The sequence below is a fragment of the Protomyctophum bolini genome (assembly GCF_963924005.1).
Source record: "Protomyctophum bolini genome assembly, chromosome: 10".
NCBI classification, from domain to species: Eukaryota; Metazoa; Chordata; class Actinopteri; order Myctophiformes; family Myctophidae; genus Protomyctophum; species Protomyctophum bolini.
The window spans coordinates 17,584,061-17,604,565 of NC_137871.1; the positions used below are offsets into that span (position 1 = coordinate 17,584,061).

General features: G+C 39.0%; 3 protein-coding genes across 3 annotated transcripts; all 3 read right to left on the reverse strand.

The window, feature by feature from the left end:
- Positions 1–2,206: 2,206 nt before the first annotated feature.
- On the reverse strand, positions 2,207–4,624 carry LOC308322200 (protocadherin alpha-C2-like; the record flags this gene model as incomplete). The annotated part of the gene is made up of 1 exon (XM_080773393.1): positions 2,207–4,624. One exon carries the CDS (start codon positions 4,622–4,624, stop codon positions 2,207–2,209), a length of 2,418 nt encoding a protein of 805 aa, XP_080629519.1.
- A 1,485-nt stretch (positions 4,625–6,109) lies between these two features.
- LOC308322201 (protocadherin beta-16-like) lies at positions 6,110–12,513 on the reverse strand (the record flags this gene model as incomplete). The annotated part of the gene is made up of 2 exons (XM_080773394.1): positions 10,177–12,513; positions 6,110–7,204 (listed from the first exon to the last, which is right to left on the reverse strand). The coding sequence occupies exons 1-2, from the start codon at positions 12,469–12,471 to the stop codon at positions 6,110–6,112; spliced, it is 3,390 nt and encodes a 1,129-aa protein (XP_080629520.1). The 5' UTR covers positions 12,472–12,513.
- A 1,054-nt stretch (positions 12,514–13,567) lies between these two features.
- Positions 13,568–20,265, reverse strand: LOC308322202 (protocadherin beta-16-like; the record flags this gene model as incomplete). Its single annotated transcript, XM_080773395.1, has 3 exons — positions 13,568–13,573; positions 14,077–15,159; positions 17,863–20,265. The coding sequence occupies 3 exons, from the start codon at positions 20,263–20,265 to the stop codon at positions 13,568–13,570; spliced, it is 3,492 nt and encodes a 1,163-aa protein (XP_080629521.1).
- Positions 20,266–20,505: the final 240 nt, after the last annotated feature.

The window sequence follows — 20,505 nt, forward strand, 5'->3', positions numbered from 1 at the left end:
TTGGTGTTTTTGTGCTATTGAACTTGAACTTGAGGAACAAATCTAAAAACGGACTGAATTGTGGCATATTTTGTACTACAAGAAGAAAGTAACATAGGACAGTAGCCTTAACCGGTTATGAGCCTGTAAGAATAGAAAAAAGTTAATGAAAGATTATGCTTGCTAAACTATAGATTTGATTTATAATAACGACTTTTATTTTACGCATAGATATCTGTGCGTAATCCATGTGTAAATTAACATAGTTATCAATAGCTGTTCATATTTGTCATTTTGGGTGGAAGAAAATGTTTCATGCAATAAAGCATGATCATTTATTTGACACATCTGAGTATAAATGTAGAACATGGGGACAATGGCCTGATTAAGGGGTGGCTATTGCTTGCCATTCCGCGTTAATGTGAGTGGCAGAGAGTTACTAACAAGTAACAGAGGCATGGCAAGTTTGGCAACATGTGAGAACTTGTTGCATCCCAGCCACAGCCCACAGATATCTCGCAGTTAATGAAAGGACAGTGTTAGCCTTGCCCTTATGAGCTTCAGCTCAACAGAAAGGTGATTTAATAAGGTATGTTTATATTGAACAACTGCCATGTAGGCCTATTGATGCTGTTACCTGCACGTAATTTTGACATAATTGATCGACGTCACATTGAACAATTATTGGTGGCTGCTGCTGTGTTTCACTCTTTTTCTCCTCTCCCTCAACTATCCCCCTTCGCTGTCCATGGTGCTGAAGAGGGCGATTGTGCAACCTATATTCCTGAAGGTCTGGACTCTGGAGGGACCGAAACGTTATGGATTTATTGCAAGCTTTCGGTCGTCAGGCCTCCCTTTATTTTTTCATTAAGTTTGCGCATTGAAATTATACTTCATTGTATCCGTGTTGATCATTTATAAATGTGGCACTTTGAAGTTAGTTGTTGTGTGTGTGTAGTGGTCTCCCACCTTATTTGTTTACTTCATCTGTGAAAACCGATCATTTAATTTGTGTTGTATAGTCATATCATATAGCCTTCTTTATGTTTGTTTTTTACATGTTTTCCATGTCTCCGCTTAGAAATAATTGCTTAAACCAAATGCAAATAGTGTATTGCCAATTCAATCAACAGCCAATCAAATTTCTGAATCAACGTGATTGGTTGGAAGACAAGACATGTGGTCTGGTTTTAGTTAGTAGTTTGTTTGTTTGCTTAACTTTAAAAAGTGAGACATGGGATAACCTGAATATTATTAGGTTTATCTCAGGGCCCTTTGTGTTCTCTGGCCCTGGTTATATTTTATAATTACATTTACACCAGACATCAGGATGTTGACAATGGATGTAATTAATGAAAGCTTTTGATGATGGCTAACTTTCTTTAAATGAAGTATGATAATATTTTGTGGATGGTCCCTCAATATTTCTGTGTGCAATCCATACATTATGGTTGGAGAACAAGGTGGATTAGTTTATTACCTGCCAAACTGAAGCTGCTCATTGAGTCACTATACTTCCTGTCATTCCTGTACACTGAAGGTATACTGAACACAATGCATCCCAAAGCCCTTTGGAACAGGCTGTCTAACTATACCGACCTCTGCTAGAATTAGACTGTACCAGTAGGCATCTGAGACCAGGGTGGAATCTACTATGGTTGGTAAAACAGTCAACAGAACAGTATACTAGACAATTGCACGGTGGGGGAGTGCCTGTGTTTCTTTGCTGATTAGCGTGGCCATCGCTATATCCCACCTGGTGGGCTACCTGAGGCCTGACCCCTTCCCGCGGACCAGTAGCGGGCAGTGTAATGACAAAAGTGCAGATGGATGCCCTGCAATGACACAGCGTTTCACAGCCGGTATACATACGTCAAGAGCCCAGACTGGATAGGGGTCGATGTTGTCAATTGACCCCATCTGGGTCTCAATGGAAGAAGGAAAAAGACCCGGGCACCGGCATCGTGAACTTCAGACTGATGTTTTGTTTTATAAATGAACCTTTTTGGGTTTCATTCATGTTGTATTGTGCACCGTATATTATTTTAGGTTAGAGGGTAATTGGCTCAGGTTGATATAGGTATAGTTTTGTGTTTATATGTGGGCTTACTGGATATATATTTCAACTGAACTATTTTACTTTTGTCCTAAACGGCCTGCTTCTTGGCTGTCCTTGGGTCTAGGATCTTAGCATTTAACAGCAGGTAAAAGATTATTATGTTTTGTTTTATTCCCTTACCTGCAGGGTGGACGCTGCTGAGTCGCTCGTGTCTGTCACACATGTACTCCTTGGTAAACTGGATACAAAGTATCTGGAGCCCTTTGGCACAGGCTGTCTAACCACCAACTTTCCTTTCCTGGTCTCTGCTAGAAACATACTGTACCAGTAGGCATCATTAGAGACCAGGGTGGAATCAGCAATGGTTGAGTTTCTCTCACTGCTGATCACACTGTTCCTACAGGGAGGAGCCGTTTTGCTGTAATTGGGTTTCTGACACTTGAGTACGATGGTGACCAATATGGTGATCAGTAAGAGAAAGGACACTGATCCCAAACCGATGAGCAAATACAGGTTTATGTCTGAAAATATGTCATATTCCAGAGGCACTTCAGTCATGTCAGAGTAGGCCTTGATAGCAGTCTCTATTGTGGATAACTTGATGGTAACTGTAGCAGAGAGAGCAGGCTCCCCGTTGTCCTTGGCAACAACAACCATCTGTTGGTGACGTGAATCTCTGTAACTGAACATTCTCATCGTCCGGATCTCTCCATTGTATTGGTCCAGACTGAACAGGGTGGCATCACTCACTTGTAGAAACTGGTAGCTGATCCGAGAGTTCTGTGGGGAGTCGGTGTCTAATGCAATCACTTTGACAACCAGTGAACCTTTATCAGTGGATCTGGGAATCTTTTCCTCTACCACTGATCCTTGCGCACGCCATGGAGAAACTATGACAGGCTTATTGTCATTCTGGTCCACAATAATGATGTGAATAGTCACGTTACTGCTGAGTGGAGGAACACCAGAGTCCCTGGCCTCAATGTGGAAGAGGAACTCCTTTTCAATCTCGTAGTCAAAGGTTTTTAATGCGTATAGATTCCCATTCTCCGGATTAATGGAAAACAACATGGACATGGAGGTGTTTATTATTTCCTTCTCTAAAATGAAATAAACTAGATATTGATTTTCATGGAGGTCAGGGTCAATTGCAGTTAGAGAACTTAACAAGGCCCCAGGAGCATTATTCTCTGGTACACGTATTGTATAAAATGACTGAGGGAACTGTGGAACATTATCATTAACATCTAAAAGTTCTAAAGTCATTGTTTCATTGTCATATAATGGATGAGAACCTCTGTCTGTGACTGTGAAAGTGATGTCATATTCTGGAACCTTCTCACGGTCTAGCGGTTCTGAAACTACCAATTCAAAATAGTTCTCAGATGATTCTCTCAATTTAAATGGCATATTATCAGGAATTTTAAGATCAACTATTCCATTATCACCAGAATCTTTGTCACTCACACTAACTACTGCTATCACTGTGTCTAATGGTGCACTCTCTTTTATAGGACTCTGAAATGATTTAATGGAGATTTCTGGGTGGTTGTCATTCATATCGGTCACTAAAATGGTTAATTTACACTGTCCAGATAAGGAATGTTGACCTTTATCTGTTGCTATAACCTCCATATCATAAGTATTTAAATCCTCATAATTAATCATTTCTCTCACTCTAATTTCACCGGAATCCGAATTCAATGTGAATGTGTTTTGTGTTTTCTCTGATGTGTATAAACTATAAGAGTAAACAATATCCGAATTTGAGCCCTCATCTAAATCAGTGGCATTTAGTTTAACTACAAGACTGCCAATAGGATAATTTTCCATTATCTCTATTTTGTACCTATCTTTGTCAAATATAGGAGCATTGTCGTTGATGTCGAGCACCCTAACAACAATGTTGGCGGTACCAGAGCGTGTTGGAACCCCGCCATCCACAGCTGTAAGTATTAAATTATGTACAGTCTGCTTTTCTCTGTCTAAAGCCTTTTTCAAAATTAAGTCAGCAAATTTCGATCCATCTCTTCCAGCCTGAATTTCAATAGCAAAATGGTCACTTAAGCTTAAATGGTAGTTGGTCACAGAATTCGTTCCAACGTCTGGGTCCACAGCATTATTCAATGAGAAACGCTCTCCAACGGGTGTAGATTCCGAGATATCCAACTGCATTGTACCGCGTCGAAAATGTGGGGCGTTGTCATTAACATCTGTGATTTCTATCTCAAAGTTAAACATTCTTAGTGGATTTTCAATGGTGGCATCCAATTTAAGAAAGCAAGTGTGCATAAGGGTGCATAAATATTCCCTGTCCACCCTTTCTAGAACGTACAGTTCTCCTGTTTCCTTGTTAACGTCGAGATATTTTTTATTGGCAACTACATCTATCCTCATTCTTCGTTTAATCAGGGTCTTCACGTCAATGCCCAAGTCAGCAGCCAAATTCGCAACGACAGAGCCTTCCTCCATTTCTTCGGGAATAGAATAGTGAATTACTGAAGCTGCCGTGTATGTGGCTGCAGAAAAAAGCAAAAATAGAGAAACGTACCAACTGCAAGACGTTTGAAAAATGTGGTAAACCATTGTGTACATTCCGTGCGTGAAGCCAGGGGAAAACCGTGTAGCGCGCAGGCTCTTTGTGATAACAATACCGAGTGCAAATGAAATGTGTTGCTTCCAGAGCCATACAATCAACTCGCATGCGCATGGTAACCTCACTGACTGGTGTGTTTTCGCGGTGAGCAGCGACGCCCCAAAACCCTGTTTACTTTGGACTCGGGAACAAAAAACTAAATAAAAACTTTGGGTAAGACTTACGACAAAGACTAGTAGACTACACAGTGGATACGTTATGGAGGTAGAAATGAAGGCCTCGATATTGACATAATGTTGTATAGGCTAATTATATTATATAAACCGAAAATACAACCACAGTTCAGTTGAAAATATGAACATATGCTGCTGTTTTAATATATGCCTACTTCCTGACAATCGTATTGTACTTTTTTTTAGTTTAAACCAATATTTAATAGTCTGTCCATCTCGCTATTACCACAATGTTGCTTGTTTTATATAGCTTGCGTTCTTATCATGCTAATTCATCATCATATCACATCATCATATCTCTGTCGTATGCATAGCTCCCCGTGCGTAAAGGCCATGCGTAATGGATATTGTTTTTGTTAGATTTGATTTTCTTCGTTTTTGCTGTATTTTGTGGGTTTTTTCTCCCCTTCAATTTCAGTTTTTATTGTTGACTATCATTGATAATTCTAGAACAACCCTCTTTATGCCACAGTCGCTATATGTACGCTATATGTCGAGTTTTACGCATAGCTCCATGTGCGTAAACAATTGCGCATAACGAGATTGACTCACAACACCAACCTATTTGAGATTATTTGATATAAAATATGGTTCATCATTTTACAATTTACAATTTATCTATGAAAATGTTAATATTTAATTTCAGGCCCGCTCGTATGGGCTTGTTACATAGGGCCACGAGTGCATTCAGTGGGTCAGCGTATTCCAAATCACCAAAATGACAACCAATAATATGGAAACTGTACAGTAGTGACTGGATTATATTTATTAAAGTTTGATGAGGATTTTAGTAAAATATGAATATTTTGTTTCAACAGGGTTTTCCTTTGCAGAGAAGCTAATCAATCATCACATCACAGGTCACAGGTGTAAGTAAGTCATTCCTGTAATTTTCCACGCACTATTAAAATGTAATTCATGCTAATCTGATATACTTGTGTATTTTATATAGCATACTTTCTGATCATGCATTAAAATTAAATCTGTCTTGGTTATGCACAATATGTATTGCATTGAGTGTATGTATTGCCGTTTATGCATGGTTTCCCTTCCGTATAGGGGATATTGTTTTTGTCTGTTTTATTTTGTTCCTGATTGTCACCTATTTGGAAAACTTAAACACTTTAATTTTGTTGGAAATTAGAGGTAATAATTTGACAATTTACCCGAATTGTCCACTCTTGATAAAATTGTCAAAATGATAGTTGATTAAAGTTGGCTCAGGATAATGTGTAAAAGGTTTTAACTGGTCTTTCTTCCTACCTGTAAAGTGGAAGCTGCTGAGTCACTGGTGTCTGTCACACATGTACTCCTTGGTAAACTGGATACAAAGTATCTGGAGCCCTTTGGCACAGGCTGTCTAACCACCAACTTGCCTTTCCTGGTCTCCGCTAGAAACATACTGTACCAGTAGGCATCATTAGAGACCAGGGTGGAATCAGCAATGGTTGAGTTCCTCTCACTGCTGATCACACTGTTCCTACAGGGAGGAGCTGTTTTGCTGTAATTAGGTTTCTGACACTTGAGTACGATGGTTACCAATATGGTGATCAGCAAGAGAAAGGACACCGAGCCCAGACCGATGAGCAAATACAGGTTTATGTCTGAAAATATGTCATATTCCAGAGGTACTTCAGTCATGTCAGAGTAGGCCTTGACAGCAGTCTCTATTGTGGATAACTTGATGGTAACTGTAGCAGAGAGAGCAGGCTCCCCGTTGTCCTTGGCAACAACAACCATCTGTTGGTGACGTGAATCTCTGTAACTGAACATTCTCATAGTCCGGATCTCTCCATTGTATTGGTCCAGACTGAACAAGGTGGCATCACTCACTTGTAGAAACTGGTAGCTAATCCGAGAGTTCTGTGGGGAGTCGGTGTCTAAGGCAATCACCTTGGCAACCAGTGAGCCTTTATCAGTAGATCGTGGGATCTTTTCCTCCACGACTGATCCATGTGCACGCCATGGAGAGACTATGACTGGCTTATTGTCATTCTGGTCCACAATAATGATGTGAATAGTAACATTACTGCTGAGTGGAGGAACACCAGAGTCCCTGGCCTCAATGTGGAAGAGGAATTCCTTCTCAATCTCATAGTCAAATGTTTTTAATGCGTAAAGATTACCATTCTCTGGATTAATGGAGAACAGCATGGACATGGATGTGTTCACTATCTCCTTCTCTAAGATGAAATAAACTAGATACTGATTTTCATGCAGGTCTGGATCAACTGCAGTAAGGGCACTTATCAATGCACCAGGCGCGTTATTCTCCATTAAACGTATAGTATAAAATGACTGAGGGAACTGTGGAATATTATCATTAACATCTAAAAGTTCTAAAGTCATTGTTTCATTGTCAGATAATGGAGGAGAACCTCTGTCTGTAACTGTGAATGTGATGTCATATTCTGGAACCTTCTCACGATCTAGAGGTTCTGACACCACTAATTCAAAATAGTTTTCAGAAGATTTTTTTAATTTGAATGGAATATTTTCAGGGATCCGGAGATCAACAACTCCATTATCACCAGAATCATGATCACTAACACTAACTACTGCTATCACTGTTTCTAATTCTATATTTTCCTTGACAGGGCTATGGAACGATTTAATCGATATTTTGGGGTGATTGTCATTCATATCATCGACATGAATTGTTAATTTACACTGTCCTGTTAATGAATTTGTGCCTCTGTCTGTTGCTATTACTTCCATGTCATAAATATTGTTATCTTCATAGTTTAACATTCCTTTTACAGTGATTTCACCGGTGTTGGGGTTCAGATAAAATGCTTCTTGTGTTTTCTCTGAGGTGTACAGACTGTAGGCATACATTATTTCCCCATTAGATCCCTCGTCTAAATCCGTAGCGTTAAGCTGAACTACAAGACTTCCAATTGGAGAATTTTCTATAATATTTATGTTGTAGTTTTCCTTGTCAAATGTTGGAGCGTTATCATTGGTGTCTAGTACACGAACAAATATGCTGGCTGTGCCCGAGCGGGAGGGGACGCCCCCATCTATAGCAGTAAGAATGAGGTTATGAACCGCCTGGGTTTCACGATCTAAAGCGTTTTTCAATATTATATCGGCAAACTTTGATCCATCTCTTCCTGTTTGAATTTCTATAGTAAAATAATCACTTTCACTTAACATGTATGTTTTGACAGAGTTTGAGCCAACGTCTGGGTCCACTGCGTTGTTGACAGAAAAATGTTCGCCAGCCTGGGTTGCTTCTGATATGTCCAAATCGATTGTATCTCTTCTAAAATGAGGCGCATTGTCATTGATGTCCATAATTTCCAATTCGATGTAAAATATCCTTTTGGGGTTTTCAATAATGGCTTCCATTTTCAGATAGCAGGTTGAGGATGTCTTGGCGGGGCAGAGAGACTCTCTGTCAATTCTCTCTACAATATACAGCTCCCCCGTTTCTTTGTTCACGTCCAGATATTTCTTATTGGCTATTATTTCTAACCGCATTTTCCGTCCAATTAACGTCTTCACATCTAGGCCCAAATCCCCAGCTAGATTGGCGACAACAGATCCTTCTTCCATTTCTTCAGGAATCGAATAGTGAGTGACGGAAGATGACATTTTCAGAGAAGCGACAAAAATGAAAATGGAGACATACCGCTTCCATGGTTTGGGGAAGATCTCTGCCCCCATTGTTTCCAAGGCTTTGTTGTATATCCGTCTTGGTATAACCTATACGTGCGCTTATAATCGTACGTTTTAAGAATGATGGCCAAGCGTTATGACACAAGTAACCTAATATGGGAACGAAAGAAACCTTGGCTTTAGAGAGAGATTAAGGACTGCTGCATATCCGCCGTCCCGCTCGGCGCACTGCCACGGTGAGCTGGATGTAAAAGTGATCAACAGCGACACTTCATTACAAAAATAGATAAATTTTTTAAGTTTACTGTAGTCTATTTTGATATAGGCTACTTTACCATTAGACGGATTGCCAATCTTTTCATGAGGAAAACTTAAAGCTAACTGTTTTTAAATAAAATTAAAGGCCAAACAAAACCGCCACAGAGCTATTTGTTTTAATATAGGCATATAGTGTTTGACGACTGATAGGTATGTCAGTGATATCCTACAATCAATGCACGTCTTTGTTTTAAAATCTATTGAAATAATCTTCATATATATATATATATATATATATATATATATATATATATATATCCGCTATAGAATATATATATATATATATATATGAAGATTAATTCAAGTTCACAAAAGTATGCAACAGCTCAGCTTACATGTTTCCAACTAAGAGAGGAAAATGTTTATACATTTTCTTAAGGAATGTATCCGTCAGAAGGCTGTTTCAGCACCAGGGAGCTGTCCAGTGCATGGCTCCAGAATCAGTATTGAACGAAACGTATTTTATATTGACACTCTGTCTGTTGGTGTAATTTCAACGCATAAGACACGGACACAACACATACCGGTACATAAAAATAAAAATCCACTCCACATTTCAACATTTCTCACTTTTGGTAAGGCGACAATGGCCATATAGAGTGTTTTATGTAGTAGAACAGTGCCACCTTTTGTATATCATACACATCTGCATCTAACACAATCAAATTAAAATGTTATTTATTTTATGTATTAGTTAAAATGTATATTATTATTATCCTAATATTGACATTATTATTTGCATTATTATCTGTTGTTGATTAAAATGGAATACAAACAAATCTGATATATCTGTATATTTTTAAGCAAAATTAATTCTGAACATGCTAATACATTTATATTAAAAGGTTTAATGCACAGCTTCTGTGTAAAAAACTTGCGTAATTAATGCTGTCATTAGTTTCCTTTCGTTTTTGCAGGATCGTATGTTCATTGATAATCATTCAACAGTCCCGACTCCCCGTCCTCGTCCTATACATATACCACATTAATTGCGCGATTTATGCTTTGGTGAGTTTTATGCACATGCTCCCGGTGCGTAACGACGATTGACACTGCGATTAGTTAATTTTAAATGTCTCAAAAGCAAAATAAGTTAAATTAAATTCATTTAAATTCAGTCCCTCTTGATGAGCTTATACTGCAATGCCACAAGTATAGGCCTATTAGGCATTTTTTTTCTCTCATTCACGTTGGGTCAGCAGAGCATCGACTTATATTGCAAGCAACGCTGTTACCAATGATATGGGAACAATGGAGTCATTGCCTGCAGCCTGCATTTGTCTGGATGATACTAGATTAAAGTGACTCAAGATGCTGGTGCAGGGTAGATATTCCTATATGCTTTCTTTTGACAGGAGTTTCCTTACCTGCAGAGTAGAAGCTGCTGAGTCGCTGGTGTCTGTCACTCCTGTACTCCTTGGTAAACTTGACACGAAGTATCTGGAGCCCTTTGGCACAGGCTGTCTAACCACCAACTTTCCTTTCCTGGTCTCTGCTAGAAACATACTGTACCAGTAGGCATCATTAGAGACCAGGGTGGAATCAGCAATGGTTGAGTTCCTCTCACTGCTGATCACACTGTTCCTACAGGGAGGAGCCGTTTTGCTGTAACTGGATTTCTGACACTTGAGTACGATGGTGACCAATATGGTGATCAGTAAGAGAAAGGACACTGAGCCCAGACCGATGAGCAAATACAGGTTTAAATCTGAAAAGATGTCATATTCCAGAGGCACTTCAGTCATGTCAGAGTAGGCCTTGACAGCAGTCTCTATTGTGGATAACTTGATGGTAACTGTAGCAGAGAGAGCAGGCTCCCCGTTGTCCTTGGCAACAACAACCATCTGTAGGTGACGTGAATCTCTGTAACTGAACATTCTCATAGTCCGGATCTCTCCATTGTATTGGTCCAGACTGAACAAGGTGGCATCACTCACTTGTAGAAACTGGTAGCTAATCCGAGAGTTCTGTGGGGAGTCTGTGTCTAAAGCTATGACCTTGGCAATTAGAGAGCCTTTGTCAGTTGATCGTGGGATCTTTTCCTCCACGACTGATCCATGTGCACGCCATGGAGAAACTATGACTGGCTTATTGTCATTCTGGTCCACAATAATGATGTGAATAGTCACGTTACTGCTGAGTGGAGGAACACCAGAGTCCCTGGCCTCAATGTGGAAAAGGAATTCCTTCTCGATCTCATAGTCAAATGTTTTTAATGCGTAAAGATTACCATTCTCTGGATTTATAGAGAAGAGCATGGACATGGAGGTATTGGCTATCTCTCTCTCTAAAATGAAATAAACGAGATACTGGTTTTCATGTAGGTCTGGATCAAACGCAGTGACAGAACTTAACAAGGCGCCAGGAGCATTATTCTCCTGTACACGTATTGTATAAAATGACTGAGGGAACTGTGGAACATTATCATTAACATCTAAAAGTTCTAAAGTCATTGTTTCATTGTCATATAATGGAGGAGAGCCTCTGTCAGTGACTGTGAAAGTGATTTCATATTCTGGAACCTTCTCTCTGTCTAATTGTTCTGACACTACTAATTCAAAATAGTTATCAGATGATTCTCTGAGTTTGAAAGGCATATTTTCAGGAATATGGAGATCAACTATTCCATTGTTTCCGGAGTCTTTATCACTGACACTAATCACTGCTATCACAGTGTCTAATTCTATACTTTCCTTGACTGGACTATGAAATGATTTGATAGATATTTCTGGGTGATTATCATTCATGTCCTCAACTATAATTGTTATTTTACACTGCCCCGATAATGCATTGGCTCCTTTATCTGTTGCTATAACTTCCATATCATAATTCCGTACGTCCTCATAATTTAACATTCCTTTTACATTGATCTCACCAGTGGATGGATTCAGGTTAAATGTTTCCTGTGCTTTCTCTGAGGTGTACAAGCTATAACAGTATATAATATCAGAATTTGATCCTTCGTCTAAATCTGTTGCTTTAAGGTGGATGACAAGGCTTCCAATTGGCGAATTTTCCATTATACTGATTTCATAAGTCTCTTTATCAAACGTAGGAGAGTTGTCATTGGTGTCCATAACACGAACAATAATGCTGGCAGTACCAGAACGTGTCGGTGTGCCGCCATCTACAGCAGTGAGTATTAGATGATGAACTGCCTGCTGCTCTCTGTCTAAAGCCTTTTTAAGAATAAAATCAGCCAACTTAGATCCATCTCTCCCTGTCTGAACTTCAATATTAAAATGTTCACTTTCACTCAAATGATATGTTTTAACAGAATTAACGCCAACGTCTGGGTCAACTGCATTGCTCAGTGAGAATCGCTCTCCAACTGGTGTTGACTCTGATATGTCTAAATGTATCGCGTCTCTTCTAAATTGAGGGGCGTTGTCGTTCATATCTAATATTTCTAGTTCCATATTGAATATACGTAGTGGATTTTCAAGTGTTACCTCAAATTTTAAATAACATGCTGACGACCTTGTTGCACAAATATATTCTCTGTCAATCTTCTCCACGATATACAGCTCTCCAGTCTCTTTGTTCACATCCAAATATTTTTTATTAGCGATTATGTCGAGGCGCATCTTTCTTTTACTCAACGTTTTAACATCCAAGCTTAAATCCGAGGCTAGATTGGCAACAACTGATCCTTCTTTCATTTCTTCTGGTATGGAATAATGAGTGACTGAAGACGTTATGAACCTAACAGTAGAAAGGAGAAGGATAAGCGAGACATACCTTTTCCATGACGGCATTGTTAAAAACGAGACCATTGTTGTGGTATAGCCTAAATGTGCAGCAGCTCAGCCAGTATAATACATGTTTCCACAAAGAGCAAATGGTTAGTTTTCTGTACTCAGTTGAAAAGTCTATAAGTCCCAATCTGACCCGTTTATCTCAGAAAGACTGTTTCAGCACCAGGGAGCTGTCCAGTGGCTACTCCCTCTACGCAGTTTCACATTTCTCACTAAGATTACTATGTCATGGCGACAACGACCGAGTGTTTTATGTAGAAAATAGCGCCACTTGTCGTAAATAATAGGCTACACCTCTGCACCTAACGCGATACAGTAGGTAAAATTAAAGTATTAAAACGTTGAAATGGAATTGAATTGAAATGCCAGCTTAAGTTTATGTTATAAAAAGTAGTCGAATTGACCATTATGAATTACAGCTATTATGAGTTGGTCATTGTTGTTGTTGTTGTTGTTGTTGTTATTTGTTAATGTATGTATTTATTAGAAATTATATAACAATAATACTGGAGTTCATGAGAAAGAATAAAATACGTAAAACTGATAAAGAGGGAAAGAGAGAGAGACAGAGAAATACAATTACCGTGTGCGTGTGTGTGCATACCACACACACACACACACACACACACACACACACACACACACACACACACACACACACACACACACACACACACACACACACACACACACACACACACACACACACACACACACACACACACACACACACACACACACACACACACACACACACTTTTTAGCATATTATACAAAGACAAATACTTAAATTACAGTTAATCTCATATGAAGAGTAGAGTCAGTAGACAATATGTTTTAGTATTTGTTTCAGTAATTAACTTGATTTCTACTTTTCCTGTCCATATAGTAAACTATATACTTTTAAACAGGTTTGGGGACCATTTTTGTATTTTGTTGAGCAAAATGATGGGGGTGAAATATGCTAATGACATAAATTCTGGTTCAATTGATATTTTGTTTATGACTGTGGGGAAGGGATGAGAGATATCTGTATTTGCATGTTTCATTTGATTGATTTGATATCAAATGTGTCCTATCTTGTGGGATCAGACTTCTCTAATTTGCATTGAGTTGAGTTGAGTTGAGTTGAGTTGATAGTTTAGTTTGGTTTAGTTTATAGTTTTGTTGGTGCGGTTAAATTATATATTTAATATTTATGTTATCGCATTTTATTTTCTGAAAGCAGGATGAGTATATGGGGTTGTTGATATTGCCTTTGTGGGAATTTGTTGCTATCAGAGCACCATATTATTAAAATTGACCAATGGTCCGTACTCCTTGTTATGGATACAATGTGGTGGATACGGCAACAGTAGAAGTAGTAATGTGTTGATATTATTATGGTGATGGTTGATTTAGCTTCTGTGGACATTATTCTTCTATCAACGCACCATAACCTTTTCACAGCATTAACACAGAATGTGTAAACATCTGAAAGCCTTGAAAAAACAGGAGGTGAGTTCTCACCTGCAGAGTTGAAGCTGCTGAGTCGCTGGTGTCTGTCACTCCTGTACTCCTTGGTAAACTTGACACAAAGTATCTGGAGCCCTTTGGCACAGGCTGTCTAACCACCAATTTTCCTTTCCTGGTCTCCGCTAGAAACATACTGTACCAGTAGGCATCATTAGAGACCAGGGTGGAATCAGCAATGGTTGAGTTGAATGAGTTCCTCTCACTGCTGATCACACTGTTCCTACAGGGAGGAGCTGTTTTGCTGTAACTGGATTTCTGACACTTGAGTACGATGGTGACCAATATGGTGATCAGTAAGAGAAAGGACACTGAGCCCAGACCGATGAGCAAATACAGGTTTAAATCTGAAAAGATGTCATATTCCAGAGGCACTTCAGTCATGTCAGAGTAGGCCTTGACAGCAGTCTCTATTGTGGATAACTTGATGGTAACTGTAGCAGAGAGAGCAGGCTCCCCGTTGTCCTTGGCAACAACAACCATCTGTTGGTGACGTGAATCTCTGTAGCTGAACATTCTCATAGTCCGGATCTCTCCATTGTATTGGTCCAGACTGAACAAGGTAGCATCACTCACTTGTAGAAACTGGTAGCTTATCCGAGAGTTCTGTGGGGAGTCTGTGTCTAAAGCTATCACCTTAGCAATTAGAGATCCTTTGTCAGTTGATCGTGGGATCTTTTCCTCCACGACTGATCCATGTGCACGCCATGGAGAAACTATGACAGGCTTATTGTCATTCTGGTCCACAATAATGATGTGAATAGTCACGTTACTGCTGAGTGGAGGAACACCAGAGTCTCTGGCCTCAATGTGGAAAAGGAATTCCTTCTCAATCTCATAGTCAAATGTTTTTAATGCATAAAGATTACCATTCTCTGGATTTATAGAGAAGAGCATGGACATGGAGGTATTGGCTATCTCTCTCTCTAAAATGAAATAAACAAGATACTGGTTCTCATGTAGATCTGGATCAAACGCAGTCACAGAACTTAACAAGGCCCCTGGAGCATTATTCTCCTGTACACGAATAGTATAAAATGACCGGGGGAACTGTGGAACATTATCATTAACATCTAAAAGTTCTAAAGTCATTGTTTCATTGTCAGATAATGGAGGAGAGCCTCTGTCTGTGACTGTGAAAGTGATTTCATATTCTGGAACCTTCTCTCTGTCTAATGGTTCTGACACTACTAATTCAAAATAGTTATCGGATGATTCTCTCAGTTTGAAAGGCATATTTTTAGGAATATGGAGATCAACTATTCCATTGTTTTCTGAGTCTTTATCACTGACACTAATCACTGCTATCACAGTGTCTAATTCTATACTTTCTTTGACTGGACTATGAAATGATTTGATAGATATTTCTGGGTGATTATCATTCATGTCTTTTACTGCAATTGATATTTTGCACTGCCCTGATAATGCAGTGGCTCCTTTATCTGTTGCTATAACTTCCATATCATAAATTCTAACGTCCTCGTAGTTTAACATTCCCTTTACTGATAGCTCGCCAGTCGATGGATTCAAGTTAAATGTATCTTGTGCTTTCTCTGAGGTGTACAAACTATATGAATAGATTATATTAGCATTTGACCCCTCGTCTAAGTCTGTAGCATTAAGATGGACTACAAGGCTTCCAATAGGAGAGTTCTCCATTATACTGATTTGATAACTCTCTTCATCAAATGTGGGGGCGTTGTCATTCGTGTCTAGAACACGGACAATAATGCTGGCAGTACCAGAACGTGTCGGTGTGCCGCCATCTACAGCAGTAAGTATGAGATGATGAACAGCCTGCTGCTCTCTGTCTAATGCCTTTTTAAGAATCAAATCAGCAGACTTTGTTCCATCTCTCAACGTCTGAACTTCAATATTGAAATGTTCACTTTCACTCAAATGATAGGTCTTTACTGAATTACTTCCAACGTCTGGATCAACAGCATTGCTCAGGGAGAATCGCTCTCCAACGGGTGTTGACTCTGATAAGTCTAAATGTATTGCGTCTCTTCGAAATTGAGGGGCGTTGTCGTTCATATCTAAAATTTCGAGTTCTATATTAAACATACGGAGAGGATTTTCCAGAGTTACCTCCAATCTTAGATAACATGATGCTGATGATTTGGTAGGGCAATCTTCTCTGTCAATCTTCTCCACAATGAAAAGCTCACCAGTCTCTTTGTTCACATCCAGATATTTCTTGTTGGCGATTATATCAAGCCGCATCTTCCTCTTACTGAGCGTTTTAACATCCAGTCCTAAATCTGAAGCTAGATTGGCGACAACAGATCCTTCCTTCATTTCTTCAGGTATAGAATAATGAGTGACTGAAGACGATATGTACTGAACAGCGGAGAGGAGAATAATGAGTGAGACGTACCTTTTCCATGACGGCATTGTTAAAAATAACCCCATTGTTGTATGACTGTAAGTGCATCAATTCAGCCAGAATAGCGCATGTTAACAGCTGGAAACTGTAAGTTGTGATCTCGATTTAAAAAAAATGTTTTATATCAGCCGAAAAAAGCGAATATCCATTCCGTGTTTCTCAATCGGCTGTTTCAGCACCAGGAGCTGTCCGGTGGCACAACTCAAGACTTCTCATTGAAATGTAGGCTACTGTATAGGCTACTGTCATGGCGACTACAAGCACAGTATTTTATGTAGTAAACAGCGACACTTTTCGCATAGCATAAGCCTACACATCAAGCAAGTCATATTGAACCTTTAATAATAAAAAATAAAGGACCAGCTTGACTTTATTAATACATTTAATTATGGCTGAAAGAATGTGTGTGTGTGTGTGTGTGTGTGTGTGTGTGTGTGTGTGTGTGTGTGTGTGTGTGTGTGTGTGTGTGTGTGTATATATACATATATATATATATATATATATATATATATGGATCATCATCATATTATTACTATTATTATTATCATTACTAATATAAATAGAGGACTATAGGGCCTGTTAGAGTAGAGCTGGTACACTTATGGATGGACTCCGATAAAAATTTATCACAGGAGAGGAGCTTATAGAGTGTTCTTTACTTGGATAAATCTGTGCAGAAGTGCGGTCAAAACAATCATCAAATTATTCTTACATAAACCAAAATACTATTTAAATCATCTACAGTATAGGTACAGCACAGCCATCAAACATAATTCAGCATAAAGTATAATCACATTTGCATGTTCAAAACATTCACAAATATATAACATGACGGTTATATGTAAAAGGAAAGCACCATATCCTACAATAAACGATCAGACATACTTACTTTTACTGTCATGAACAAGCACAGTCAGAGGAAAATAAAACACTGCTCCTCAGGTCAAACAAAGCAGAACACTGACTGAGTAAAGCAAGCAAGCTGAACCTAATCACAATTATTACTGGGGCAGCCAATCATCCTTTCTGTGTCAACGAGTCATTGCATTGCAAGGTCAGTCAGTAAACGAGTCCTTGCCTTGCTGGGTCAGCGCGTTCCTATATCGTTATTAGCCTATTTATTTTATTATTGTTGTTATCATAATAATAATTTGTTTATAGTATACTGTTGTTTTTGTTTTTGTTGTTTTTATTGTTGTTGTTGTTGTTATTATTATTATTTGTTGTTGTTGTTGTTAATGTATATCTTTGTTTTATTGTTGTGGTTGTTGTTGATATAGTTGTTGGATTTTAATACACAATCAAATCACCATAATATTCATGGCATTAAACAGAATACAAATCAAATTGATAGGCCTAACACATGTAGCTATAGGTGTAAAATGACTTCTCACCTGCAAAGTTGAAGCTGCTGAGTCGCTGGTGTCTGTCACTCCTGTACTCCTTGGTAAACTTGACACGAAGTATCTGGAGCCCTTTGGCACAGGCTGTCTAACCACCAACTTTCCTTTCCTGGTCTCCGCTAGAAACATACTGTACCAGTAGGCATCATTAGAGACCAGGGTGGAATCAGCAATGGTTGAGTTGAATGAGTTCCTCTCACTGCTGATCACACTGTTCCTACATGGAGGAGCTGTTTTGCTGTAACTGGATTTCTGACACTTGAGTACGATGGTGACCAATATGGTGATCAGTAAGAGAAAGGACACTGAGCCCAGACCGATGAGCAAATATAGGTTTAAATCTGAAAAGATGTCATATTCCAGAGGGACTTCAGTCATGTCAGAGTAGGCCTTGACAGCAGTCTCTATTGTGGATAACTTGATGGTTACTGTAGCAGAGAGAGCAGGCTCCCCGTTGTCCTTGGCAACAACAACCATCTGTTGGTGACGTGAATCTCTGTAGCTGAACATTCTCATAGTCCGGATCTCTCCATTGTATTGGTCCAGACTGAACAAGGTGGCATCACTCACTTGTAGAAACTGGTAGCTAATCCGAGAGTTCTGTGGGGAGTCTGTGTCTAAAGCTATGACCTTGGCAATTAGAGATCCTTTATCAGTTGATCGTGGGATCTTTTCCTCCACCACTGATCCATGCGCACGCCATGGAGAGACTATGACAGGTTTATTGTCATTCTGATCCACAATAATAATGTGAATCGTCACGTTACTGCTGAGTGGAGGAACACCAGAGTCCCTGGCCTCAATGTGGAAAAGGAATTCCTTCTCAATCTCATAGTCAAATGTTTTTAATGCATAAAGATTGCCATTCTCTGGATTTATAGAGAAGAGCATGGACATGGAGGTATTGGCTATCTCTCTCTCTAATATGAAATAAACCAGATATTGGTTTTCATGTAAATCTGGATCAAACGCAGTGACAGAACTTAACAAGCCCCCAGGGGCATTATTCTCCTGTACACGTATTGTATAAAATGACTGAGGGAACTGTGGAACATTATCATTAACATCTAAAAGTTCTAAAGTCATTGTTTCATTGTCATATAATGGAGGAGAGCCTCTGTCTGTGACTGTGAATGTGATGTCATATTCTGGAACCTTCTCTCTGTCTAATGGTTCTGACACTACTAATTCAAAATAGTTATCAGATGATTCTCTGAGTTTGAAAGGCATATTTTTAGGAATATGGAGATCAACTATTCCATTGTTTCCTGAGTCTTTATCACTGACACTAATCACTGCTATCACAGTGTCTAATTCTATACTTTCCTTGACTGGACTATGAAATGATTTAATAGATATTTCTGGGTGATTATCATTCATGTCTTTTACTGCAATTGTTATTTTACACTGCCCTGATAATGCATTGGCTCCTTTATCTGTTGCTATAACTTCCATGTCATAACTCTGAACGTCTTCATAATTTAACATTCCTTTTACATTGATCTCACCAGTGGATGGATTCAGATTAAATGTTTCTTGTGCCTTCTCTGAGGTGTACAGACTATAAGAATAGATTATATCAGAATTTGGTCCCTCGTCCATGTCTGTGGCATTAACATGGACGACAAGGCTTCCAATAGGAGAGTTCTCCATTATACTGATTTGATAACTCTCTTTATCAAATGTTGGGGCGTTGTCATTCGTGTCTAGAACGCGGACAATAATGCTGGCAGTGCCAGAACGTGTCGGTGTGCCACCATCTACAGCAGTAAGTATGAGATGATGAACAGCCTGCTGCTCTCTGTCTAAAGCCTTTTTCAGAATCAAATCAGCAGACATTGTTCCATCTCTCAAAGTCTGAACTTCAATGTTAAAATGTTCACTGTCACTCAAATGATAGGTCTTTACTGAATTACTTCCAACGTCTGGGTCAACTGCATTGCTCAGGGAGAATCGCTCTCCAACGGGTGTTGACTCTGATAAGTCTAAATGTATCGTGTCTCTTCTAAATTTAGGGGCGTTGTCGTTAATGTCTAAAATTTCGAGTTCTATATTGAACATACGGACAGGGTTTTCCAGTGTTACCTCCAATCTTAGATAACATGATAGTGATGATTTGGTAGTACAGATATATTCTCTGTCAATTTTCTCCACGATATACAGGTCTCCGGTCTCTTTGTTCACATCCAGATATTTTTTATTAGCAATTATGTCGAGGCGCATCTTTCTTTTATTCAACGTTTTAACGTCCAAGCTTAAATCAGAGCCTAGATTGGCAACAACTGATCCTTCCTTCATTTCTTCAGGTATAGAATAATGAGTGACTGAAGACGATATGTACTGAACAACGGACAGGAGAATAATGAGCGAGACGTACCTTTTCCATGAAGGCATTGTTAAAAATAACCCCATTGTTAAATGTAAGTGCGCAGCTGCTCAGCCAATGTAATGCATGTTTCTTGTTGGAAACTGCTAGTTGTGATCTCGATTTAAAAAATGTTTTATATAATCCGAAAGAAGCGAAAATCCATTCCGTGTTTCTCAAACGGGTGTTTCAGCACCAGGAGCTGTCCAGTGACTCTATTGAAATGTACTGTCATGGCGACTATACAAGCACAGTATTTTATGTAGTAA